This window comes from Lepus europaeus, chromosome 4, assembly GCF_033115175.1.
Source record: "Lepus europaeus isolate LE1 chromosome 4, mLepTim1.pri, whole genome shotgun sequence".
NCBI lineage: Eukaryota > Metazoa > Chordata > Mammalia > Lagomorpha > Leporidae > Lepus > Lepus europaeus.
In genome coordinates this window covers 146,778,206-146,804,259 of record NC_084830.1, presented here as the reverse complement: position 1 = coordinate 146,804,259, position 26,054 = coordinate 146,778,206, and the positions used below count along the sequence as shown (strand labels likewise).

Genomic DNA, 26,054 nt, shown 5'->3' with positions numbered 1-26,054 from the left:
TTTTCGGGTCTACCCCTATACTTGTCCCGCCCCTGGCCTGCTCAGGCCCAGAGTCCCTGCGATCGGTGCTCCGTTCCAAGGGCTCCTATCGCGGAGGGTTGGGACTGCAGGTTCAGTTGCAGAGACCTGGAGGAGGTTTTGGAGCCAGGCGCAGTCCCATCCCCCATCTGGGCCGACCCCCCGCGCCCCAGCCCTCCTCTGACTGGGCGCCGCCCCGCAGAAGCGACATCAAAGGGCCTGTGCCGGGAGCTCCCGCACCCAGGCTCGGGTCCGCGGCCTGCAGCTCAGAGGCCCCGGCAGGACCCTGAACGTCGGGGCCACCCCCACCTGGGGGGGGTCTCTGGGAACCGGGTTGGGGGCCGAGTTACCGAACCCGGGCTCGGGGGCGGGCCCACGGAGCCCCCCGGAGTGGGAGGGTCGCACGGCCGCGGGGCCAATCCCGGCGCGCAGGGCGCGGGGGCGGGGGCCGGGCGGCGGGGGCCGGGGGCGGGCGGCGGGGGCGGGGCGCGGCGTCCGGGCGGCGGCGGCGGCGGCTCCTCAGTGTCCGGCTCCGGCTCTTGCGGCGGCTCCTGCCCGCGATGCCCCACTCCGTGACCCTGCGCGGCCCTTCGCCCTGGGGCTTCCGCCTGGTGGGCGGCCGGGACTTCAGCGCGCCCCTCACCATCTCGCGGGTGAGTCCGGCAGCCGCGGGGCGGAGGGGCGGTGCGGGGTCTGAGACTAGGTCCTCGCAGTCCACCCTGGACGCAGATCCCCGACGTGTCCGAGGCTTGAAAGCAGAGGGCTGGCCCGGGTGACCCGCGTGTGCCGTGGCGGCCTGCGGGCAGGCCAGCGCCGCGCCGTCCCCTCCCCGCCCCGCGCGGGGCATACCATCCGGTCCGGTCCGGTCCCAGCCCGTCCTTGGAGGATCGCCCTGGTTCGCACGCCGGTCCCCCGGTGGCCGCAATCGCTGGGGAGTCCCCGAGGGCTAGGGGAGGACCTGCAGATACGGGCCGGGGGTCTGGAGAAACTTGCAGAGGCCCAGACCCAACCCTACCCAAGATTTGGGGCAAAATGAGCGAGGGCGCCCCGCCCCCATGGAGGGGCCCTGCGGGGAGCCCTGGTGGCTCTGGGGGTCTGAGTCCTCTGCGAGTCCCAGAGGAGAAGGATCCGGCCACTCCCCACTCTGGGCTTCAGTCTCTCTCCTGCCCTCAGTCCTCCTAAGGGGGAAGTGACCAGGAGGAAGCTCTCGAAAGGGACACCTCAATCCGAGACTGTGAGACGGACCACCTCCCTGTAGACCACCCAGGGCCAGGAGCAGGGATAGCTTGGAGCCCAGCTCCTCAAGGCCCCCCAGGGTGCAGCTCTGCCCCAGCTTGGGACAGAGGAGGAAGAGCAGGGAGCACGACCGCAGGGGGCCTGGGGAACTTTGAGGAGAGAGGGCAGAGCAGGGGACCTGTGCCCATTCTGTGGGACATAGGTCCTGGCCCCGTCTTGGAGTCCCATTTTTGGAGGAACAGAAGAGAGGACTTGGGTGCTGCCTTTGGGAATACTCCGCCCAGGGGACAAAAGAGGAGAGAAACCAGGCCCTGGCCTTACAGAGTCCCAATCTGGAGGGGCCCGGGGCCACCCCCTTGCCCCACAAAGGCCCTGGTCCTTGGGGACCTGTGTCAGGGGAACTGAAACCACCTGGCCCCACCCAGCTGCCACCTCCTGCTCAGGGTTGGGCGGGGCCACTGGGCTCTGGGAGACTTCTGTGCAGTTCTTGGGAGGGGGTGGCACTGAGCAGAGCGTGGAATCCTGGAATCCGTTTCTGGGGACTGGGGTGACAGGCAGGCCCAGCTGTCCCAGGAGCTTCTCACATCTGCCCTCACAGCCAGGTCCCTGGGGCTGGGGGAGGTGGGCCTACAACACATCCGGGGGCCTTTGAAGTGCCCTGTCCCTGCGGGATCCGTGCTGGCTGTGTGTGCGCACGCAAGCGTCTGCGTCTGCCTGTGTGTGTCCCCGCGGTGCGGGCTGGTGGGGCGCTAGGCGGGCCAGCAGGCCAGGCACCCTGGGCGTGAGGCCGCTGACAGGCTGGGCTGCAGCGGCTGACGGCCACAGGCGGCAGAGAGCTGAGACATCTGTTGCCCACGCGGCCGCCTGCCCGCGGAGGAGAGGCCGCCACACGTCACAGCGGCGGCAGCGGCGGCGGTGGGCGGCCTTGTTTGGAGCTGATCGGGATACAGGGCCCTGGCAGACAGGCAGTGTGGGAGAGGGTTTGCCAAGAAGAGCCCCCCCTGTTCCCCAAAGTCACGCGGCTGCAGCTCAAGCCTAAGGAGCCGGGATGGCTGAGCCTAGATTTGGTTGAGATCTGGGGGGATTTACAGGACTGGGGATGCACAGGCCACAGCTTGCCTAGCAAGGTACCTACAGGGATGGGGTGATACGTGGGAGTGTTCTCACCAAGGGGGCTAGGATCCAGTCCTTGTGCTGTGCTCCCAGGCTCCCCCTCCCAGAGGAGGCTGGCCGCCTGGCCGGGCTACAGACTTCAAGCCCAGCCCTGAAGCTCTGGGGATCCCCGAGCACATTGTCCAGGACTCCTTCCCCACAGACAAACCGTAGTGATGGCTGCCTTTGGCTGAGCACCCACTGCATGCCAGGCCCCACCCTCGTGGGTGTTGATACCAGCCCCCCAGCAACCAGTCCCTGGAAGCAGCTGCACTGCACCACATGCCTGACTTCCTGTGAGGGCTGTTGGTACCCTGATTGTCTCTGGTAGTCCCACAACGACTTTGAGAACGGAGCAGTCCTCTGGCCTCACATTGAGCATGGAGATACTGAGGCACAGAGAGGTACATTAGGTGGTGTACCCAGAGAAGCAGAGTAAGGGCAGGGATCCATGCATGGCCAGGGTTTGCTGTGATGGTATGGGGACCATGTGGCATCTGACTCTGATTGTGACCCCCTGCCCACCACGGTGTCTGAGCTGGCTGGAACAGATGCTGCGATGCAGCTGCTGCGGGGGCCTGCTACCTGCCCTCACTGCCCTGTCTCCCTTCCTTTTATCAGTTTATCCTGCACTCAGCAGCTCGAGGGCCTGGCCTGGATTCAGTTCCGACCTGTCATTTCCCTGTTTAGAACTTTCCGTAGTCCCCAGTCACCCATCAGAAAAGGCCCTGCAGGATGTGGCCTCCACCTGGTCTCTCACCTCACCTGCCGACTGTTCCCGCACCAACAATGATGCAGCCACACAAACATCCCTCTACTGTCTCCTTGTGTGTGCTGGTCTGTCTACCTGGAACATTCGCTCCACACAGGATACTGTGTCTCCTCTTCCTCTGCAGACAAGCGTAGTGGTTAAGAGCATAGGTTTGGGTTGGGAATTGGTGGACCTGGAATAAAATCCCGAGTCAGCTGTTTATCAATCCCAGGTCCTTGTGTGCTTCTCTGGACTTTGGGTCCTTCGTCTGGGAAATGGGCTTGCCTTGAGGATGAAGACAATGCCTGTCAGGGTGGCTGGGAGAGTCAGGGTTTCCTGGCCTCGTGCCCTCTCTGACCAGAACTCTGCTAGCTAAACGGGGCTGGCGGCGGCCCAGCCGCCCCTGCTTTCAAGAACTTCCTCCGCCCACAGGGGCCTGAATGGACCCCTTGTGCTGGCTGAGTCATCCTGCAGCTAGCTGCCCCCTGAGGAAGAAGACTCCTCCAGTGTGGGGACTCGGGCGGGGCACCCTCTTTTTTCATCTGTAAAGTAGGAACAGAACTGCCTCTGCCTTGCCCCGTGATTGACAGTTGGCTGTGAGCGCATCGGGGTTAAAGCACTGAACCCCTTGGAAGGTGTGGGGGAGGGGACCAGAGCAGGTCCCTGAAGGGAGGGGTATGGTGCCAAGTGGGTGTGTCCCCCAGGGGGACAGGCTGAGCAGGTGCCCAGGCCCTGTACATGCACATTCATGACAGGCTGGCGGGCTGAGGGTGTCACACTTTGGAGAGGAACGTTCCTTGAGGAAGCCTATCTCAGGGTGGGTCAGTTTAGCAAGGCCCATACCCAGCAGTGCCTCAGCTTTGACTGCATACTACTGGGAACTGGCTGGACTGAGCCTAGCTGGGTTTCCAGGAACCCACTCCCACGAATGGGAACGGGGTCACCCATGGCCTTTGAGCCATGGCTTGGCATTGGTTGGAGATGCTATAGAAGAATGAGGGTGCTTCAAGCCTGTTTCCAAGGGTGGGCTGGGGCTGGAACAGGGTGACTGGTGCCCTTTTTCCAGAATCCCGCTGGATTCCTTACTCAGCCTCTCTGTGACTCTGTCTCCACCCCCTCCGTGTGGCCTTCGTCACATGCCTAGCATTGTAAGAGTCTCCAGTTGTAGACAGTGCTTGGCCCTATGGGGTCATTGGTGACACTGGGGTGGCCTTAATGCCTACCTTGCAGGACAGGTGGAGGAGGAATCATGATCCCACAGTGCAGGCTGGCAACTGGAACTAGAAGGCCTTGGACTTGCCTGGGGAGGTGATGTTCAGATCTGCGCACTGTAACTGGAATGAGGCATTAGCCACACAGGGGACAGAGGTGGGAAAGGGGGGCATGCAGGTACTGAGAGAGCCCAGAGGAGAGGCTCCCAGGGGAAGTAGCCTTTATGTGGAGACCTGAAGGGTGAGGGGAAGTAAGCTAAAACCTAGGACCTGGAGTCAAAGGAGAGAGGTGCAGGTGGAGGGAAGGTGTTTGCAGAAGTGTGGAGGTGGCAGGTAGATGGAGAAATTCAGATAAGCTGGACAGGGTGTAGGTGGGAGGAGGTGAGTGCAGAGTGAGAGTGCGGCGAGATCAAACAGTGGAGCACCAAGGTCACTAAGGGCTTGAATGTTAGGTTAAGGGGCTGCAATGCAGTCTGGCTAGGTGAGGCATTGCCGTGAGGGCATTAGTGACACATCCATGCTTTGTATGTATCTGTGAGTACATATGTCCTATGTGTGTGTTCCTTGTGTGTCCTTGGCATATATGAAACTTGCATGAATGACATCCTACTCGTCCCAGCCCTCTCATCCATCCTCAGCCTTCATTAGGCCTCCAAGTGCTGGAGTCGGGAGGGTGTATGGAGCAGAAGCTGCAGCAAAGCCACAGGGCGACCTCAGCCAGCTTGTTGGCTTTACACCCACGGGTCACACTGGTGGCAGGGCCACACTGGCCAGAATCTCAGGGTGCAGGAGGTGTAGAGCAGAGCCTGCAGCGGGCCACATAATGACTGTGTCCAGCCGTCTGGCTTGCCCGCCCACAGGTCCATGCTGGCAGCAAGGCTGCGCTGGCCGCCCTGTGCCCAGGAGACCTGATCCAGGCCATCAATGGAGAGAGCACAGAGTTGATGACACACCTGGAAGCACAGAACCGCATCAAGGGCTGCCATGATCACCTCACCCTCTCCGTGAGCAGGTATGCACAGGGCAGGCTGGGCCAGAGGCTGGGGGGGCAGGAGGAGGCAGTTACGGTCAGCCAGTGGCCTGGGTGTGCTGCAGCTCCCAGGCACCCCATAGGTCCTGTTTAAAAGAGTAGTGATTGCGGGGGGCCTGCTGGGCACTCTTTACAGCTGGGAGTAGCTTAAGAAAGGAAGTAGCCCCCTCTGCGTTCAAGGCTGGAAATGTGTTGGGCTCTGACGGCAGGAACTGCAGGCAGCTGAAGGAAGGCCTTGGGTATCCTCTCTGGCGTTTATTTCAGTCCTTTCTCTTCCCCAAGGGACCACCTGGATGACCATTTCAAAGCAACTTCTTGCCCAATCCCTCATGTAACCCTCAAGTCAACTTAAATGGGTAAAACCTGTTATAATTCCCACTTTAAGGTGAGACACCTGGAGCTCAGAAAGATGAGAGGGGGGCAAGCAAAATCTGACCCAGGCTTCTCGCTGCTGAACTAGTCCCTTCCTTTGGCTGTGACCACTCCCGCCAGCACCCTGCTGTCTGGTCTCGGCAGAACCCGGCATGGCCCATGCTCCACTCTGGTGAAGCCTGGATCTGAGATGAGCTTGCTACCATGGACTGTGTACTGCTGTCCTACCCATCATGAGGGGAAGGTAGCGGTCACCAAGGCCCACCTGTGCCCCGTAGATGGTGCCAGGATAGAAGGTCCCCCTGAAGGGTCCCACAGCCGTCCTCAGGTCCAGAGACTTTTGTCAGCTCCAACAGGCAGTTGGCCTAGTCCAGGCTGAGCAGGATCTCTCTGGACCCAGAGAAGTCAGACCCACCTGCTCAGCTCTGCCATGTTCACGTTAACAGGGACTTTCCACGATTCTTGTGGAAGTGTGTGGGCAAAGCCTCCCCAAACCACAACATAGCTAACCATGCATTAGAGCTGGCAGGGCAGGAGGTGATGTGTTGGCTCAGAGCCATTAGACATGGTGGGAAGGCTTATGAGGTGGCCCCATTTGTGTCTGGCCCAAGTCCAGGTTGAGGTCGGCACCCCTGGCTGCGTCCTTGGTACTGAGCGGGTCCAGCTGCAAGTCCTGGTGCTCCCCTTGGCGCATGATGAAGACTTCCTAGCCAGAGCTGGTCCTCATCCAGACTCTGGGATCTTAGGTACCCAAATGACCTCTGTGAACCTGGATTTCCTTTCCCATAAAAAGTGGATCGTGTTCATCACCTTCTCCCAGACTGAGATATGGGCCGAAGAAGGGAACTGTCAGCACTGCTGTGCCCATGAGCGGCCTCTGAGGCCTTCTCGCTTGGCTGGGTTCCTGGGCCCTGACTCACCTCCGGCTTTGCCTCTGTGCTGCTGAACAGAGACAGCCCGGGTGGTGTGGAATGGGGGAGGCTCGCAGCGGCCTGAGTCAGGAGATTCCCAGAGAGAATGATGTCAGGGAAGGGTGTGGGGTGGAGGTCCCCCTTCCTTCCTTCTCTGGTCATTTGTTCCAAGCCAGGCATGGAAGGAGCCAGGAGTTCCAGCCCCAGGGCCACCTGGCCGTGGAGCAGCTGAGAGCACATTCTCTGTTGTCACAGAGCTGGGCTGCATCCCGGTTCTGCACTTAGAGACCTGTGCTGTTCCTCAGCCAGTGATCTAGTCTCTGACCCCTAACTTCCAAACAGACAGTCTTGTAATCCGGGCACTGTGCGATAGTGCGGTATCAGGCCTGCTCAGTTGGGCCCTCCAGCCCCCATCTCCAGCCCCCACATATGCACACTCTGAGGGATCAAGACGTGGGAGCCACCTTCCCCCCTGCCAGCCCTCCGGCCCAGTACCCTTCCTGCCTGCCGTGCCAGGACTTGGGTTTGGGTCCTAAAGACACATTCTCCCCTTGCAACATGCACCTTGTGCAGGATTAGCCTGGTTTGCCGGCTGCAGTGGGCTGCTCTGTGTTCCTACTGCAGGGACCTTTACCAGGAGCAGCTTTGCCACCTGCCCTGAGTGCACAGAGAAGTATAGTCAAGGCCCAGCTCCCCTGCTAGGCTTAATTTGTTTGGAGTTCATAGCTAGGCATCTGACAATCCAAGTTAACCCATACTTCCTGGGTATGTTCTATAGGTCCAGATCCTTCCTGGCACCAACTCTAACCTTGGGTTTCTTGGGGGAGTTCCTATTGTGGGCCACAGTGCCTTTGCCCAGCCCACCCTTCAGCTATCATTTTGTTTTAAATGGGTAGGTGGAGCCACCTGCCCAGTAGGAAATGGAGTTTGGGGGTGAAAGCTGACACCTGACTAAGCCCTTCATTCTTTTTTGTTTTTTAAAGATTTATTTATTTTTATTTGAAAGAGAGTTATGCAGAGAGAGCGAGAGAGCGAGAGAGAGAGAGAGAGAGAGAGATCTTCCATCTGATGGTTCACTCCCCAGTTGGCCACAACGGCTGGAGCTGCGCTGATCCAAAGCCAGGAGCCAGGAGCTTCCTCCAGGTCTCCCATGCGGGTGCAGGGGCCCAAGGACTTGGGCCATCTTCTACTGCTTTCCCAGGCCATAGCAGAGAGCTTGATTGGAAGAGGAGCAGCTGGGACTAGAACTGGAGCCTGTATGGGATGCCGGCACTGCAGGCCAGGGCGTTAAACCACTGTGCCACAGCGCTGGCCCCCAGTCCTTCATTCTGATCTGATTCCTTGGGCCTTTCTCATGGCACAGAACACTTTGTGCCCTCTGACCCTTAGACTTGTACTGGTCTTCTGGGGAGCATTTCAGGGAAGTTCTACAGCCAGCCAGCCACACGAGATATCCCAGATTCCTTCCCGTGGGATAGGTGGAAGCTGCAGAGCTGTGAGTTAGGGCAGTCCCTCAGGAGCCTGGAGACAGAGGCTGCGGGGCGGGCTTGCCCGGGGGCAGCAAATGTCCATACCAAGGGCCCCTGGAAGACTGTGGGGTAGGAAAGCAGCCTGCCAGGGGCCAAGGGATGTGCAGAGGTGAGTGTGGACTGCAGGTGTAGGCAGATTATTAAATCACTTGGCTGACAAGGGGAAAGAGACAGGTTTGAGCTTCTAGGCCAGCGATGAAACCTCAAGAAACCTCAGGGGCCCTCTTGGGGCCAGTTGGGGGATGTTATTCCCCTTTGGTTTCACTTCACGCCCCACTCCCAGTCCAGGGCATGCACCCTCCTGGCCTGCCTTCTCCCAGCGCTACTGAGCAGCAGGGCTGGGCCTGAGGCCCATAGCCTCTAGGCCCGCCTGCCTTGCTCATGGCAGGTTTATGATGTTTTTCCCCCTCCTGAGTGGTGTTTGGCTTTTGGTTTCTATGGCGAAGCAGGAATTTCCTAATGGCCTGTTTCCCATCTGGGCTGGGCAGACATCGGTGATGACTGTGTCGGCAGCAGTGGCTACAGGGGGAACGGCACGCCCCGCAGAGCCTCCCGTCTACCTCCCACAGGAGGATGGACGCCCGACCCCCAGGCCCAGGCCAGAGGCTGGGGATGGCTGAAGGATGAGTCGGCGGCCTCCTAGCTGATCTTATGTAAGGCCTAAGTTGCCTTGTGTGGGCTGAGCCTTTTTGATCGGAGCTTCTGTAGGGCACAGAGAGGGTGGAAGAGTGGAGAAGCTGCAGGGCTTCTACTGCACCCTTTCCAGGAATGAGACCAGAGAGCACTGGGGCGGCTGGCAGGGGAGGGAACACACAGCCCTGCCCAGGGGTTTGAAGACCTGATCCTGTGGCTCCATGCTGCCATGGACACCATCATGGTACATGGAGAAAATGCTGAGGTGGTGTCCTCCTGCAGGGTCCAGGCCTGGTCCTGGGCATGGCTCTGGGCTCAGAACCCACCCCTTTTGGTTCTGGGTCTGGTTCCCAGGTGTGGCCAGCATTGTAGGCAGATGTATCTAACCATCCCAATTCCTGCTGCAGGCCTGAGGGCAGGAGCTGGCCCAGTGCCCCTGACGACGGCAAGGCCCAGGCTCACAGGATCCACATTGATGCTGAGGCTCAGGTATGTACAGACACCGCCTGGCCCGGCCTGGCCTGGCCTGGCCTGGCTCAGAGTGCGACCAGGGCAAAGGGACCAAGCTTGGTCCACAGAGTCACCTGCTTGGGGTGTCCTCACTGTGCCTCTCTGAAGCACAGGACATAGCCTGAAGCAGAGGCCTTTCTGACCTGTGCCCACATTTCTCAGATGATGAGCACCCAGTGGGGGTTCTGTCTCTCCTCTGGGAAGTCCTGGGCTCTAGATGAAGGTCCCTGTCATGGGCAGGGGCTGGGCCAGACCTTGAACATGTGGCTAGTGTTCACTCTGGTGCCCAGTGATGCTGCCTAGCAAGAAATCACCAGGTTTGGCAGGGGATAGGGTTGGGGGTGGTGGAAGCCTCGAGCTGTGGAGCGACTTGGGTGCCATACCTTCTCTCCTGGCTTGTCCTGACTCTACCCTGCAGACCTATCATAGGAGTCCAGTTCTGTTCCTGTCCTCAAGGATAAGGAGGGGGCCGGGCTGCTCTAGGTCTCATTTTGCCATGGCTGAGACTGAGATATCCAGAGGCAGCTCAACACAGATTTGGGCGAGGTGGAGATGGGGCTGGTCTGTGATAGAGCCAGCACCATGGGACCAGCATGTGGGTCCATGGTTTCCTGGGCTTGCCTTGTCCAGTCTCAGCATGGAAGAAAAGGGACCAGTTCAAGAAGAAAAGGCGTCACTGAGCCAGGGACAAGGATCTGCCTTGCCGCCCCCGCCCCCGCCCCCCATCCTGGTCCCTGTCCTGCTCTCCTTGGTCCACATCCCCAAGGCCAGCTACTAATCATATGCCCAGGGGGTACCCACCCTGGCAAGGGAGAGGCACATAGAAGTTCTGGGGTAGGTGGAGCCCAGAGTAGGCATAGGACTCAGCCCAGGGGGTCAGAGAAGGCTTCCTGGAGGAGGAGGTATGTGAGCCAAGACCCAAAGGCCTAGGAAGAATAAGGCAGGCAAAGGGTCATGGAAGAGGAAGTGTGTTCAGGAAGCACACACAAAGGCCCAGAGGTGAGACTGTGCACACCGATTCAGAGATCAGAAAGGTCCCGGGGGTGGGAGGGTAGAGTGAGGGATGAGGTGGGGCAGGACCACAGAGAAGCTTTGGCTTCCTCTGGGACCTCAGCTATTCTTGCAGGGGTTCATGGCCACATCTGTGTTTCAGAAGCTCGCTCTGGTGGCCCCATGCACCCCAGGGCCCTCAGGACCCAGAGGGAGCAGATACTGGCAAGGACAAGTCAACCAGGCTTGCCAAGGGGCAGGCAGAAGGGAACAGCACAGTGTGGGCCCCTGGTGCATATGTGAGGCCCAGTTTTCCCAGAGAGATCAGGGCCGGGCCTGAGGTTTGGAATTTGAAGCACAGCTGTGCTTAGGCTTCCAGGAAAGGCTCTGGGCCAGTGGGGTCTGGGGGGCTGGGGTCTAAGGAGCAACATCCCTGCCCCAGTGTTTACCCTCACTCACGCTCTCCAAGAACTGCTGCCCTTGGTCCGAGCTGGAGGCAGAGGGGCTTTCCATAAGCAGCAAGGCAGCCCCTCAGCTGCTATCCGCCTTTTGTGCTTAAAAGGTCATGGGCTCCATGGGTGGCGACAAAAACACCCCTCCCCATCCCTGCAGGGCTCTGTCCTCACCAACACACAGGGCTCATTGTCTCCACACTGCTCCCACCCTCTGCCTGCAGGCACCCGTTTGGGGGGGGCCTAGCTGTAGCCATCAGAGGAGGGGAAACCCACAGCTAGCCCTGAGACTAGCACAAGGTGCCTGTGGCCCATATCCCCAAGTGGGGTGGGACAGGGCCAACTGCAGCCTTAAGCCCACCTTCCCTGTATGGCCACCGGAGACCCTTCTCAGACTGCAAGCGGGAACACAGGAGGCACTCAGCCTAACCAGAGTGGAAGGGTAGTGACAAAAAGTTTCCTGGAGAGGTGCATTGAAGCTGAAAACCAGCTGCCTGGTAGAAGCAAGCCAGGTGGAGCAGGCACACTCAGCCAGTCCTTCCAGACCAGCAGAGCTGGGACTCCATCACCTACATTCAAGTTGAGAGTCCCAGATTCTGACCTTGGTCTTCTGGCGGTGATGAGCCAATAGATGGTTACCCCCTTCTGCCGAAAAGCCCACGGAGGCTGCAGCTTCCAAGGCCGCAGCAAGCTGGTACTTGGGGAGAGGGGCACATGTGGCGGGAGGCGCACCACCACCCAGAGACAGTCCAGGAAGTCCTATGACAGCCGTTCTTCCAGTGGCATTTGCTGTGTGCCAGACGTGATGCTGAGTGCTTTGTGTGCAGCTGACTTATTTGATCCCTACAGTGAACCTAGTATTTAGAAACCATCACACTCCTCCATTCATGGATGAGAAACCTGAGGTTGAAAGAGGCAAAGAGACTTACCCAGTTAGTGAGAGAGAGAGCTGGGACTCAAACAAAAACAGAGGTCACCACGTGTATCCTAACCACTGAGGTCAGAGCTAGGGCTGCTGCCTGGGTGGCCATGGGAGGGGCAGTGACTGATGACCCTGCGTGGACTCTCACACCCTGCTGAGTGCAGGCAAATGAAGGCCTCCCTGCTCCCAGGCCCTGGTCCCTCACACTCCAACTCCCCCTTCCCTGCCCCCACCGACCACAGCCCATCTGGTCCCCATTAGAGGCCAGCCTGGCCTGCCTGCCTGCCTGCCTGCCTGCCCGATAGAGACACATGTGTAAATGCTCAGGTTTCTCAGGGGCTTTTGTTAGGCTGGATGAAGACGGGGTCTTGCTGCCGCTGGTTCTGGTGCTGCTGTTTTGATGGGGCCTCACTGGGCAGCAAGATGCTCCTCTGCGTCTGTTGGGACAGAGGACTTGAGGGGTCCTCACCTGACCCACCCTTCCCCCAAGCTCCCACCCTGCAGAAAGCAGGGGACAGTCAGGACCGAGCCCCGCAGGCTCCGTTGAGCCCCAGTGCCAGCAGCTGCCTATCTGTAAGCCAGACCCTTTCCTACAAGGTTGGATGTCTCTTTCCACCCAGTCTCCCTGTCCACACAGTGGAACAGAGAGAAGATTTACATGTCACTTCCCCAGCTGAGATCTACCCCCATGGCCTGGGCTCAGACCTAACCTAAAATCAAGCACTACTGGTTACCATCCCAGTCTCAGCCACAGAGGCTGCCCCCGGCTGCCCCACGGTGCCCAGTGCTGGCTGCAGGTGTATGTAACCATGCTGTGTGACTGGGTGTGTGCAGGTAGGTAGCTGCCGCATGTGTGTTGCCCTGTGCCTGTATGTGTCCTCATGTACTTGTGAGAACGTGCATGCCTTGTTTGTCTTGCTACCTGTGTGCCTGAGTGCAGCTCTCAGCTCTGCAGAGACCAATATCTGCAGTCCCCACTCAGACCCACACCCAGAGATACTGAATCCCTCTTCATGGCCTAAGGGGCATGGTCAGGGCCCACCTCACTGAAATGTTTGAGCTTGCTGTCATGGGGTAGCAGGACAGGAGCCTGGCCCAGCCTCAGCTCCTCTTCTGCCATCTCTACAGAAGGCTACACATTGTGACCTGGGAGGCAGGAAACAGGCTGCAGGTGCAGGCCCAGAAGGAGCTGACCTCCTGATGGTTACCCTTGAGCCTCAGCCTGCCCCCTAAATAGACACACAACTGAGGATCCTTCCTGGCTACAGGACAGGGGTTACCTTTCTGTGTTGCCAGCAATGGGCCACGTGGTACCAGGCCCACCTCTGTACCAGGCACGTGAGACCAGGACCACCTCTGCCAGGAAGCCACATACCCAGCTGCAGCCACCCTGGCCTGTGCCAACACCACCCCTCCCAGGCACTGCTGCTCAGGACCACCACAGGGCTGGGGAGGGCAGGTAGGGTCGCAAGCACTCAGGTCTTCATGTCTGACTTTCCGCGGAGTTTTCTTATTTCTTTAGGGCTTGAGGCTCAGCCATTCCCCATGGACCCCTTCCCTGGCTGGGCACCAGAGTCCCAAGATGCCGCAGCTGAGGTAGTCAACCAGCTTCCACCAGGACATGGCGGAGCAGCGTCGGGGTGGGCGGACAAGGAACGGCCAGGAACGGAGGGGCTGGCAAGTGCCTTCCCTCTCTCTCACAGGACGGCAGTCCAGCGACCAGTAGGCGGCCCTCCATCACTGGGATTGGGCCAGAAGATGGCAGACCAGGCCTGGAATCTCCGTATGGACAGCCCCCTCGCCTTGCGGTCCCTCACAATGGCAGCAACAGCGAGGGCGTCCTGCCAGCCCAGATGAGCGCCCTGCACGTATCTCCACCCTCCAGGTAGTACAGACACGTCATGGTCTTTGTACACATGCCTGGAGCCCATCTTAATCCCATCAATCCCATCCAGACCCTTGCACCTGCTCCCCGGAACTCAGCTGGTTGCATTCTGACTCACAAAGCTTCACCAGACCGCCACCCCACCCCCACCCCCCAGCCGCGCCGGCTGAGGGAGGGCTGGAGCTGCAACCCTGTCCGCTTCCCTGTCTCCTCCGGCCCAGCGCTGACCCAGCCAGAGGCGTCGCGCGGAGCCGGGACTGCAGAGTCGACCTGGGCTCAGAGGTGTACAGGATGCTGCGGGAGCCCCCGGAGCCCACGGCCGCGGAGCCCAAGCAGTCAGGCTCCTTCCGCTACTTGCAGGGCATGCTGGAGGCCGGCGAGGGCGGTAAGCACCACCCCCGCCGCCTTTCCCCACCAGCCAGTCCCCTCCTTCCTGAGCCGACGCCCCTCCCAACTGTGCGACATCCCCCCCCCCAGTCCCGCCTCCCCGCCGTGCGCCCCTCCTAGGCGCGGGAGCGCCCTCCCCATGCCCGCGACGCGCCACTCCCATTACTGCCCCTCGACCCTTGCGCACAAGCCAAGCCCTCTCCCCAGTATGGCTACCGACAGCCCCAAGCACCCAGAAGAAGTGGCGTCTGATGTCCCCAACCCGCGCTCCGGTTTTCAGGGGAGCGGCCAGGGTCTGGCGGGCCACGGAACCTCAAGCCCGCGGCCAAGCTGGGCGCCCCGCTGAGCGGCCTGCAAGGCCTGCCCGAGTGCACGCGCTGCGGCCACGGGATCGTGTGAGTACTCGCCCCGCCCCATCTCTGGCTCCCCCGGACCCAGGTGGGGGCGCCCCGAATCCGTCCCCCGACGCCGCCCTTTCCCGCCCGCAGAGGCACCATCGTCAAGGCGCGGGACAAGCTCTACCACCCGGAATGCTTCATGTGCTGCGACTGCGGCCTGAACCTCAAGCAGCGCGGGTACTTCTTCCTGGACGAGCGGCTCTACTGCGAGAACCACGCCAAGGCGCGCGTCAAGCCGCCCGAGGGCTACGACGTGGTGGCCGTGTATCCCAACGCCAAGGTGGAGCTCGTCTGAGCCCGCGCCTCCGCCCCGTGCCCGCTCTCTCTAGCTTCCGCGCGTGACCGTGTAAATAGACGCTCCCCTAGCCTCTCTAATAAAGCCCCTCAGCGCCTCCTCCAGCGTGTCAGTGCGCGGGCGTGCCCCGCTCCAGAGCAGGCCTCGGCCCGGCGTGCTCTGAGACCTGTGCCAGGTGCCAGGTGCCAGGCGAGAGCGAGCCCGAGGCGCTGGGTGCCGGGGTGATCCAGGCAGGCACCATGCCGGCCTCAGGCGCCACCGCCTGGGGAGATGGCAGCTGACAACTACGGGCGTGAGGTGTGGGGCGCTGCCGCGCGATGTCTGCGGGTCCCATGTGGGTGGGGTCAGGGCCGGTGTCAGCAGCGAGCTAAGACCGGAGCTAGGCGAGAGCGCCGCAGATGAGAACCGTGCCGCCACCCTCTCCCCTCCGCGCAGCCTCCTGAGAGGTCGCCGCGGGACACGGTGGCCAGGAGGAGGTGGCCAGGGCCGCCGCAGGCTCCCACCTCCCGCCTACTCCATTCTTTTTCTTCCTGACCCGTTTGTTTCTCCCTTCCCGCTCTTCCACAGCAGGGGGCGCGCTTCACTTTCCAGCGTGAGACAGAAGGGCGTTTTTTTGTTAAGATAGAAAAAGACACCCCCTCCGGCTGCTGTCTCCTCCGTCGGAGGGGAAATTCCACGCCTCCCGGGGGCTCCCCCGCAGTGCCTGCGCGGTGACCCTGCCCTGGGCCGTCCCTGCAGCGCACAGCAGGACAGACCCACACTTAGTAGAGACAGCAGTGGAGCTGTCCGGGAGGTGGTGAGCGGTGGCTGTCCCCCTCCTAGGGCAGGTTCTGGACTCAGTCGGAGGCATCTGAACTGGAAGCGGCCTCCCTGCGTTTAGGTCCCGTTTTTAGGGACCCTCGAGACAGGTGCGTTTGTGCGCCTGACCAGGGACAGGAGAGGATCGGTTGATGCTTTCCCTGGCAGCACTCAACGAACCTGTATCCTCCCAATCTCGCCAACACAGGATATTATCAGTCCGTTTACACTGTGGCCGATCTGATGAGCGAAGCATGGTCTATAGTAGTGTTTTATTTTGCCTTTCTGATCGCCAGAGATGAACATCCAGTGACTTCAACACAGATTGATGGGTACTTGGTGGGAGCCAGTCCCCGAGGAAGCGGAGTGGACCTCACTCTAAGAGTGGTTCTTTTGTGAATTCCACTAAACCCTTCACCTCTTTTCTCAAGGTGTGTTTAACGTCTTCTTAATGATTGGTAGGGACTTCTCATACTTTTGTAAGTCCTTGTCGCTGGATTCTATTCCTGCCGTCTATTTTCCTACCCCTGTGACTGTTTTAATTACCCCTGTGTTAGGGTTTCATAGCCAATGTCTAACTCCTTGTTCTTCCCTTACAAGCATGTCAGGCTATTCCTGTACGTTTCCGATGGTCAGAAGTCTAGATTCTGTGCTTCGGATCCTGGAAAACAGGCCTCTCTGAACCATGACTAAGTGCCCTGGGGAGAATGGGCATGGAGCACTTTCCTCCAGGAGAGAACTGTGATCGCACTTACTCTGCCTTGCTCTCGGCATCGTGAGCACCTCATAAGTCTTTACTTCTGCTTTCTTCTCATAGGTCTTCTGTCTGGAATTAGATTTGCTCTCGGGATTCCTTCCAAAGGCTTCTTCCCCAGTGCCTGAGAGAGCATAGCTCAGGGCAGTGAGCAGGTGCACCCAGGGTAGGGAGGCAAGGAGAGTAGAGCTGGAGTCCTGGACCCTGCCCCACCTTTGTCCCTTGTGGCTTCGTGAGGGGTCAGTGAGCAGCAAAGCCCCACCCGTGTGATGGGGACAGAGGACACCCTGTGCACACACCCTCTCCAAGGCCACCCTCTAACAGGGCGGGGCAGTGGGAGAGTCTGCCCTTCCCCCCTCTTCTCACCCCACCCAGAGTTGTTCTGCGCCAGAGGGGATGACTGGCAGCCAGAGCACAGAAGCTTTTCCACAGAAGTGGAAAAGCACTGAGAGCCACAAGCACCAGCCCCAGCCCTGGTACACACTCACTTGCAAAACACTCAGCCCCCCACTGTCACCTGTCACACCATCTACCAGCCCCAGTGCCCACCTTCAACCGGGGGGCTCAGTCTCGTCCTCTGCCTGCAGGCCCTACTCCCCAGATGGTGCTGTCCTGGCCCCTTGGTCCTGCCTGGGTGTCCTGCTGGGGGTGTTAGAAGAGCAGTGAAGGGGAGTGGTACCCAGAGCTGCCAACCTGATTTATACTTTCCCAGACTCACAGCCCAGTCTCTAGTCCTGCACCCCATTTCTGCCCAGGGCCCTGGCTGGGCTCAAGTGTGGTGAACAGGATCTATGTCCTGCATGTGGAACAAAGCCTCTGTGACCAGGATTCCAATTCTTGGGAGAGGGGTCAGCAGATCCTGTCCAGAAGGGGAAGCCAGAGCCAAGCTCCCCAGCTCTGCGTCCCAGACCACCTGGCCCATAACCAACTCTCACTGTTGTCCCCAAACTGCTCCACACACCCTCAGGTCCTTACCTGGGAGCCTTCACAGGGACCTGGACCTCAGCCTCTACAGCTTACTCTTCCCCGGGTCCAGAGCTCCACCTCGGAAGCATTTCTAGGACATTTCCTTGCCCAAAGCCTTCTAGCCCTGAGGGCCCTGAGAGTCTGGATTGTGGGTGAGCATTTCAAGCCCCTCGAACCTCAAGCTGCTGACTGCTTTGTTGCCTCTGAGCTGTCACATCTCCCAGATCTTTTCTTAAACTCAGAGATTTTCTTTTTTGTTTTTCATCCAGCAAACTCCTACTCACTCTTTAAATCCCAGCTTCCTCCCCCCACCCCCAGCAAAGCCTCAGCCCCCACCCCCACCCCAGGCAGTGTCAGCAGTTCTCATCCTGTGTCCTCTACCCTACCCTTCCATTCCTGCCCAGTGCCTCTGGCACAACCTGTTATCTCCTGGATCAGAGCCTAGCCCAGACCTATCTCTCTTTTCCCCTGACCTCAGGCCAGGCACTGGAGGGTGCACAAACACAGGCACTGGTCCTTCCTGCTTCCCAACACCTTCATCTTCACCTCCTTCTCCAGGTTATGCCAGAGCCCCTGGTGCAAAGCAAGTTTTTGTTTGTTTTTTAAGATTTATTTATTTGAAAGCGTTACAGAGAAAAGGAGAGACAGAGCAAGATCTTTTACAGGCTGGCTCACTCCCCCAACAGCTGGCAGCTGGGCCAGGCCAAAGCCAGGAGCTTCTTTCAGGTCTCCCATGTGGGTAGCAGGTGTCCAAGCACTTGGACCATCCTTTGGTGGTTGCTGGGAAAGATGTCTTAAGGGCCACTGCCTGCCCCTGCATCCTCAATCTCCACTCATTCATTCCACTAAATGTTCTACCTCGCTACTTAAGCCTACTGTGTATCAGGCAGTGTGCTATACACTAGGGAAACATTTTGAACAAACATATCAACCAGGTACAGACTGTAAATAGTGCTATCAAGGAAATAAAGAGGGTATTACTGTAAGGAATAAAGGATCACATAAGGAGTCTGAAAATGGTAGGCAGGAAGGCAGATTGTACCCCATGTGTGAGAGAGTGGCTAAAGAACAAACATTGGAATTTGGGGAGTGAGCCTGTGGATAAAAGGTCTCTCTCTCTCTCTCTCTCTCTCTCTCTCTCTCTTTCTCTCTCTGTCTCTCCCTCTCTCTGTGCCTTTCAAATAAATAAAATAAATTGTAAAAAATGCCTTCATAAGGGATAGCAGGATATCCTACTATTGTGATAGAAGAACTCAGTAAGGAGTTTTTCCACCAATAGCAGCTTCCTGAGAGAATCAGAAGAGATAGGTAAAACATGCTTTCCAGAAAGTGCAACAGCCTTGATATGACAAAAGCAAACTTTGTTTATTTTTTGCTTTTTTGAAGACATATTTGAGGTCTTCAGTTGGCTCACACGAGTAGGTGGACTCATCCTATGCATGTACCATTGAAGACTCAAGAGGTAAAAGTTTAATTCTTGACAAATGTACCCAGCTTGGAATACTCTGTAATTTAACTGCAGTAGAACTACCCAGTAGCACCTGATAGGGTCCCTTCTGCTTAGTCTGTAGTTGATCAGGCCTTCTTTCCAAGTCTTTTAATAAACTAGATCTCCTGGGGATATTAGCTGTTTGTAACTTTTGGAATCTGGTACTGGGAGAATTTTGTTACCATACTCCCTCAGAAATTTTTGCACCTGACCTTGATTATCTGATCTTGAATGTCTGAATCCAAGAGGATGTCAGAGGTGATGGAGGGCCTTCCATATAGCATTTCAAACAAATGGGCTAAGTTTTAAAGCAGCCTCAGATGTCATTCGCATCCTGAGGAAAACTGTAAGCAATAGGTTAAGCCATGATTCTGATGTCTCTTGGTAAAGTTTAGCCAAAATTTTCTCCATTTCAACTTTACCTGATGACTGAGGCCTCCAAGAGGCATGGAGGTGATAAGAGATCCTTAGAGCATGACTTTCTGCTGAGTTACTTTAGACACAAAAGAGGGTCCATTGTCACTTTAGTGTGATTTTTGGGAGGCCAAGGCAAAGGGTTCTTTCTTTTAGAGTGGCTTTAGACATCTCTTGAGCCTTTTGTGCTTGGGTTGAAAAGGTTTCCCTCTCTCCATCCTTTGAAAGTATTGATAAGGACTGGTAGATTTCTGTAATGATTTGCTGAGGGCAAGTTACTGAAGCCTTCTGGATATACCCTTCTCCTTTGCACAGGAATGAGAGAGGGAGGTGGCCTGATGTTGTTACCGGAGAACCCTAGCTTCTCCCGTAACAAGATCATTCAAGCTAGCTGCCTCAGTGCTTGCTAACATCATAACAAATGTCTAAACTTAGAAGCTATTAACTTGAGAGAAGAACCCAGGGATGATAGCAAATCTCTTCCAAGCAAAGGAGTTGGACACTCAGACATCACCAGAAACTGGTGAGAATTAAGAAAATCCTCTATCTGGAAAACTAAAGGCAAAGCAAAGCTTTGAGAGTGTGGTTTTCTAGCAACTCTCACATTAACACAACTGTTTGAAAATAAGGGTCCTGCATGGGAAATTAGTACATAGTGACTCCTGTTGTCGGCTAAACAAATTGACACCTACCTATGACATCGGGAATCACCTAGGGTCCTTGATATGAGTTGCTCAGGCTGTGGAAGTCTTCAGATCCCATCAGCCTTCAGACAAAACCATGAGCAGAGTAGAAGCTCTCTCTCCCTTAAGAGGAGGGGACATTCCTTCTTTCTAATGACCACTTTTCTTGCGCTGGGGGCAGGGACTACAGGAGTCCTTCATGGAGGGATGGTGCTTGGAATGCCTGAAACACCATCCAGACCAGAATGCCTTCTGTGCTGACTCTGAGGTTGAGTGCTAGTTGCGGCTGTTGCCATTCTATGAGCCTGCTGTCTGGACTGTTTGCCATGCTGGAATACCCTTTCCTCTTTAGCCCTATCTCTATCATTAAACATCTGAAATGTTATTTTTACTGAGCCAGCTTGCTGAAACTGTACCCTTAGGAGTGAGCCCATAAGAATAAATGCAGGGGCCGGCACTGTGGTGTAGTAGGTAAAGCCACTGCCTGCAGTACTGGCATCCCATATGGGCACCGGTTCGAGTCCTGGCTGCTCCACTTCTGATCCAGCTCTCTGCTATAGCCTGGGAAAGCAGTAGAGGATGGCCCAAGTCCTTGGGCCCCTGCACCCACGTGGGTGACCTGGAGGAGGCTCCTGGCTCCTGGCTTCAGATCGGCACAGCTCTGAACATTGCGGCCAATTGGGGGAGTGAACCAGCAGATGGAGGACCTCTCTCTGTCTCTCTCTCTCTGTCTCTGCCTCTCCTCTCTGTAACTCTGACTTTCAAATAGATAAATAAATCTTAAAAAAAAAAAAAAAAAGAATAAATGCAGTCATGTAGAGCTGACCTGGGAAGACAAAAGTAGACATGGCTCTCTGCAAGTCCAGTTATGCTAAAATATGTGATTTGAATTTCTTGTATTAGATGAGATTTTTTTGTACCCCAAGATTAGTTTCCCTGTTCCAGCCCATTTTGTGGGGCTCCCTGCAGGCTGATCTAAATCTGGGGCATTATCCCAGACCTGAAGCAACTGGAACAATTGCCTTTATATTTCTGGGCCTTTTTACCACCATGCCCAGGTATCTGGCCTCTAGTGGACACTGTCCTTGCTTCAGTCCCAGCAAACCAGAAGAGGCAGTTGACATGCACATGAGATACATTACTCAAAGCCCTTTCCCTGGAACCCCAAATATTGTCAGACCCTAGGGAGCATAGAACATCATGCCTGGGATCTGTACTCCAGGGTGAGAGCAGCCTTCAAAATGTGTTTGACGAGGCTGGTGCCGTGGCTCAATAGGCTAATCTTCACTTGCGGTGCCGGCACTCCGGGTTCTAGTCCCGGTTGGAGCACCGGATTCTGTCCTGGTTGCTCCTCTTCCAGTCTAGCTCTCTGCTGTGGCCCAGGAGTGCAGTGGAGGATGGCCCAAGTGCTTGAGCCCCTGCACCCGCATGGGAGACCAGGAGGAAGCACCTGGCTCCTGGCTTCGGATCAGCGTGGTGCACCAGCCACAGCGGCCACTGGGGGGTGAACCAATGGCAAAAAGGAAGACCTTTCTCTCTGTCTCTCTCTCACTGTCCACTCTGCCTGTCAAAAAGATAAAATAAAATAAAATAAAGATGAGCAAAATGTGTTTGACGCAGAAACCAGTGTTGAAGCACCAGTGCCCCCCGAATATTTTTCAGGAGTTTGCACCACAGCATCTGGGGCTCTTGACCCTAGGAGACATTGATCCTCAGCCTTCAGGGTGGTTCCAGCATTGGGCTGAAAATTTACAGCACTGCCAACATAGCAGGCAGTGTGCGATCAGGAGTGGAGGCTGCCGTGATGGAGTGGAGTTTGCCCATCTGTGTTCCAGCAAAAGTGGAAATCTTGTCTGCTGCAGTGGCTTGTGGTAACTAGGCAAAAGAATGCATTTTACCACTTCCTACCTACTGCCAGGCAAAAAGGTGGAGTTACCAAGCCATGAGACCAATTTGAATTAGGAAGAAGCGCCAAGTCAGAACCTAGAATGAAATTGGTCAGCTACTTAGAGTCCATCTATCTGAGTTCAGTGCTAGGAGCTGACCTGTCTGAAGAGCATTTATAAATTATATGTGAATATCCACCAGCTGGCCCATTAGTGAACAGCTCCTTGTTGCCCTTGCCCTGCAGCTATTAACGTTAAGAACAAGGACACTCAGATTTGCATTTTAGCAGACCTGCCAAATAGAGACAGTGAGATGTGACAAGGGATTTTACAGGCAGCTAACAGCCCCGTGTAGGTGAGACAAGTTCAAATTCACTCACCCACTGGCACTACAGCTTTCTCAAACTCCTGGCTGGCTCATCGATATGATGTGGACAAGAGGTATATGCACAAAGACACATTCTAAGTGCTGACACACGTAAGGTACACAAAGTGATCAAATTTATTTAAAAGGTAAATAAGGGAGCACACGCAAACATGTGAGCCTGGGCTTCCCCACACAGAGAAACACCCAGCATGAGTGGGCAGTGGGCCTGAAGATTACCCAAAAGGAAGGGGGAGGTGGGGAGACGGAAAGGTCTCCTGGCAGCACCTCCAGCTGTGGTCTGTGAGGAGGGGAGAGCCGCTCCCAGTTCTCAATCTCTTTTACGCAGTAAAGGATGGTGCCTCCAGACAGGAAGCCACCTGGGAATTACATGGCACCTCCACAAGTTCCACGTGGAACTCAATATCCACATTTTCACGGTGTCCTCGTTTAGGTCTTGAGACAGGGGCTTTTTGATGGATTGACAAGTAAGAGGATAGAATTACATGGGGGGTATTGAGGGGGAGGGTGGCTTGCAGGTACTTCCAGCTGGTCAGACCTATCTAGCTGCTTACTTATCCCATATTACCAGCCTTGTCTGAGGGTAGCTTATGGGAACCTTCCCCACAATATCCATATCCATAAAAACTCCAGTCTGAATGCAGACTGGGCTCTTGGTTCTTTGTTGAGATGCCCATCTGAGCTTCATATGTATTCTCATTCAGCTTTGCTATCTTGCTTACTGCTTCTCTGTCTCACATCTGAAATGCTTTTCTTACACAACGACCCCTGATCCAGCCATCTCTGGTAACAGGAAGACCTCACAGATAAAGCAACATTGGACCAGAGTCCTGCAGTGGCAAAGGAGCATCATGGGGGTGTCTGGGGCACTGCATTCTAGATAGAGAGAAGAGCAAATGCAAGGACCTGGCCGGGCAGTGGGGGAGGTCTACGCCTGCCATGTATAAGAGTAGCCGGTTGAGTTCAGAAGCTAGCAGTTGTGTTACCAGAGACAGGTAGAAGAGAGGTCCTTGTCTTTGCACAAGAAAAGAATATCAGACGAGAGACAGAGATTGACAGTAAGCAAAGTAGCAATGTTTAATGAGAGAATATACCTGGTGGGCCAGGCAGACAACTCAGCGAAGAGTGGAGCTGTTATGGGTAAGGCCCCATCATTTCTTCTCCCCCATCCTCTTCTTCTGGGATATTGCTAAGCAGAGGGCTTTCTGGTGGCAGCCAGGGATTTTATCAGCATGGTGCTATTGACCTGATAGCTCCCTGGCATTGGGTGAGAAAGATTCCCCTAAGCTGCCCCTGGGAGAGGGTTGCTACCCACCTAACACGGTTAATGGTCTTAGTAGGACTTGTGACGGGCAAATGCTGGTCTGCTTCAGAGGCTTGCTTCTTCTTCCATCTTTCAACCACGCCAAATTCATACACAACCACATAGGCTAATGTCTACCTTCTTACCTCCATAGTTGATGAGGTTCAAGAGGTGTGGGAGTCATAGCCTGGCCTTGTCGACCCTTGGAAGGCACGGTGAGGCCTTTGGCTTTTTATCTGACAAGGGAAGCCCGAGGAACAGCATGACCTGGACTTGGGTTTTAATGAGGATCACTTTGGCTGCTCTATGGAGACGAGACAGCAAGGGGCAAAGGTGAGGGCAGGAAGACCAGTGAGCAGACATGACTGCCTCCCTGCAGAACTAATCCCTAACCAGCCCACTCCCCTCTGCCTCGGGCACTCTAGCTGCTGTGCAGGCCCCCATCACCCCCCTGCCTCTGTAGTGTGACAGCCTTGGCCTAGCCTTTGTCTCCTGTCTGACACCTTAGTCTTTGCCTCGTGAATAGCAAAGGGAGATTTTTCTTAAATGCAATTCTATGTCTCCCCTGTCTATTAAAGTTCCAAGGTGCATCCCTGCTCATAGGACAAAGTTTAAACTCCGAATCTCAGCTCACAAGGCCCCACGTGGTACAGCCCCTGCTGACCTCAGCTGACAGCTCTACCTCATGCTCCCACCACATGAGTTGTGCTGCTCTGGGAGTTCAGCTTCATCACCCTCTTCTCCAGACTCCTCCAGTCTTCTTTGACCCTCCAAGGAAGTTAAAACAGAATGGAATTCTTCCTTCTGCTTCTCCAGGTTATGAACTTTATTATGCCTTGCCATCTTCCCCGAGAGCCAAAGAAAGGGCTACCTGCTACAGTAGGCCAGATGCTGCTGAGCCTAGCAAACCCTCCTCAGCCAAGCACCCATCCCCTCCAGCAGGTTACTAGGCTGGCCCTGGACTGTAGAAGCTGAGTTGGAGCAGGGCTTTGGTCACAACAGGACATGCAGAAGCCTATGCCAGGGGCCTCGACAGTCTCTTTGCCCACCTGATGAGCTCCTTGCCTGCCATCTACCTCCAGGGTTGCCTGCCATCCTTCTGCACACGCCACTGCTGTTCTGAATGGGTCCTTCTCACCCTGCTGACATATTTCCCTGGGGCATAGAACAGTGGAAACTGGGTTATGTCAAGGTGACCCCTGAAGCTTTGGGGAATGAATGTGGATGAGATTGGGAGACACAGTACCTAATCACCAATTCTTGTATGCTGGAACCCATCAGCTCGCCTGCTTGATTTGCTCCTGGAATTGGGTCATGATCTCTGCTAAATGGGCCATTCCAGCTGCTCAACAGCTACCCAGTGGCTCCTAGAACCAATGGGAGACAGCCTGGAGCAGTCCCCTGCCAGCCCCCAGGGCACTGTGCTCACGCGCTCTCTGGTATGTCCCTAGAAGCCAGATCCAGAAGGAATTCTAGAACTGGAGCCCTCACCTTATGGACAGAAATAGACTGCACTATGGTAGATAAATGGCATGATCATATCCCCAGCATACAATAGCATCATTTTCAACTGGGAGACATCTTACCTGCAGGAACATTTGATAATGTTTGGAGACAATTTTTTATTATCACAGCTGGGAGAGTGTACTACCGGAGCCCAGTGAATAGAGGCCAGAGACACTGCTAAACATATTAAAATGCACAGGACAGTCATCCTTGATTAAAAAAAAGTCCAAACTTCTGTCCCAAAGTTGCAGTAGTGAGAAGATTGAGAAAGCCTAATTATGACACAATATATGAGAAAATGGTTATTATAAGGATAGTAGAGTTGACTACTAGCATTTACTGATGGCTGTAGAAGCCTTGGGGGAAAAAAAAAAACAACACCTGAAGTCAACCACTTAAATCAAGGCAGCTGTGAAGCCAGGGGGGCTCCATAGCAGCTTTGAAAGAGACTTAGCTCCTGTAGTCACGGGGCGGACTCTGCTGAAGAGCATGCCCAGGATTCAATTAGAAGGGTCCCAGAAAAGGCTGAATACACAGCACAAAGCCATGCCCTGATAGGAAGTGTCTGGAAACTTGGAACACAGTGTAAAGACATGTGGGTAGATTAAGGCGAGAATTTTGAATTCCTGGATGCCCCTGAACTTTGAAGGTCAGCAGAAACCGCTGTTTCCCCCCTTGGAATAGGAGAAAAGCCTCTCCTTGCCTGGAGTCCCTGCCAAGCACCTCCTGAGGGAAGAGACCTCAAAGATGATGCTTTTTTCCACTAAGGAAACTCCCCTCATTGCCTCTGGACCAGTAGCTAGGGTTAGGTCTCAGCACAGCCTAAGTGGGGAAACACAGTTCCTGACCGGCAGAAGACGAGCAAGCACATTGAGAATATTACAGGTCCTGTGTCCTGGCAGGAGCAAGGGTAACCTGTGTGAGAATTTATGAACCTTGGCACACTCTTTTATGACTCAGTGATTAGTATCCAAGCAAGGATACATACAACTCTCTTCATCTGCTTCTCAGATAGCTCTTTGAAATTTGGATCCAGTTACTGCTTAAGGAATGAGGTGAAGAGGCCATGACTTTCTTGGAAGAGTACTGAAGGAGTGAGAAGCTCAAGGGGATGAGAGGATTGGACTGTAGTTACCAGTTAGCATGCATGCCTGGAAGATCTACCACTGTACTTCAGTCTTCAGGAAG

The 26,054-nt window shown here is 55.9% G+C and overlaps 1 protein-coding gene across 5 annotated transcripts; it reads left to right on the top strand.

The window, feature by feature from the left end:
- The first annotated feature begins 578 nt into the window (after nucleotides 1-578).
- PDLIM4 (PDZ and LIM domain 4) lies at nucleotides 579-14,771 on the top strand. 5 transcript variants are annotated; one of them, XM_062189776.1, is made up of 7 exons: nucleotides 579-671; nucleotides 5,229-5,380; nucleotides 9,251-9,332; nucleotides 13,421-13,602; nucleotides 13,824-13,987; nucleotides 14,270-14,384; nucleotides 14,478-14,771. In XM_062189776.1, exons 1-7 carry the CDS (start codon nucleotides 579-581, stop codon nucleotides 14,680-14,682), a joined length of 993 nt encoding a protein of 330 aa, XP_062045760.1. In that variant the 3' UTR covers nucleotides 14,683-14,771. The 5 variants fall into 5 exon arrangements, with proteins under 5 accessions (XP_062045760.1, XP_062045759.1, XP_062045763.1 ...); XM_062189775.1 differs by having other exon boundaries at nucleotides 14,197-14,384; XM_062189779.1 differs by lacking the exon at nucleotides 14,270-14,384 and having other exon boundaries at nucleotides 14,478-14,628.
- The last annotated feature ends 11,283 nt before the right edge of the window (nucleotides 14,772-26,054 follow it).

Excerpts from the sequence above, each read along its gene's own strand:
- PDLIM4 (XM_062189775.1), top strand. The coding sequence starts at position 579 with ATGCCCCACTCCGTGACCCTGCGCGGCCCTTCGCCCTGGGGCTTCCGC. Across the intron at positions 672-5,228 it reads CGCCCCTCACCATCTCGCGG|GTCCATGCTGGCAGCAAGGC; the intron begins GTGAGTCCGGCA and ends GCCCGCCCACAG. Across the intron at positions 5,381-9,250 it reads CTCACCCTCTCCGTGAGCAG|GCCTGAGGGCAGGAGCTGGC; the intron begins GTATGCACAGGG and ends TTCCTGCTGCAG.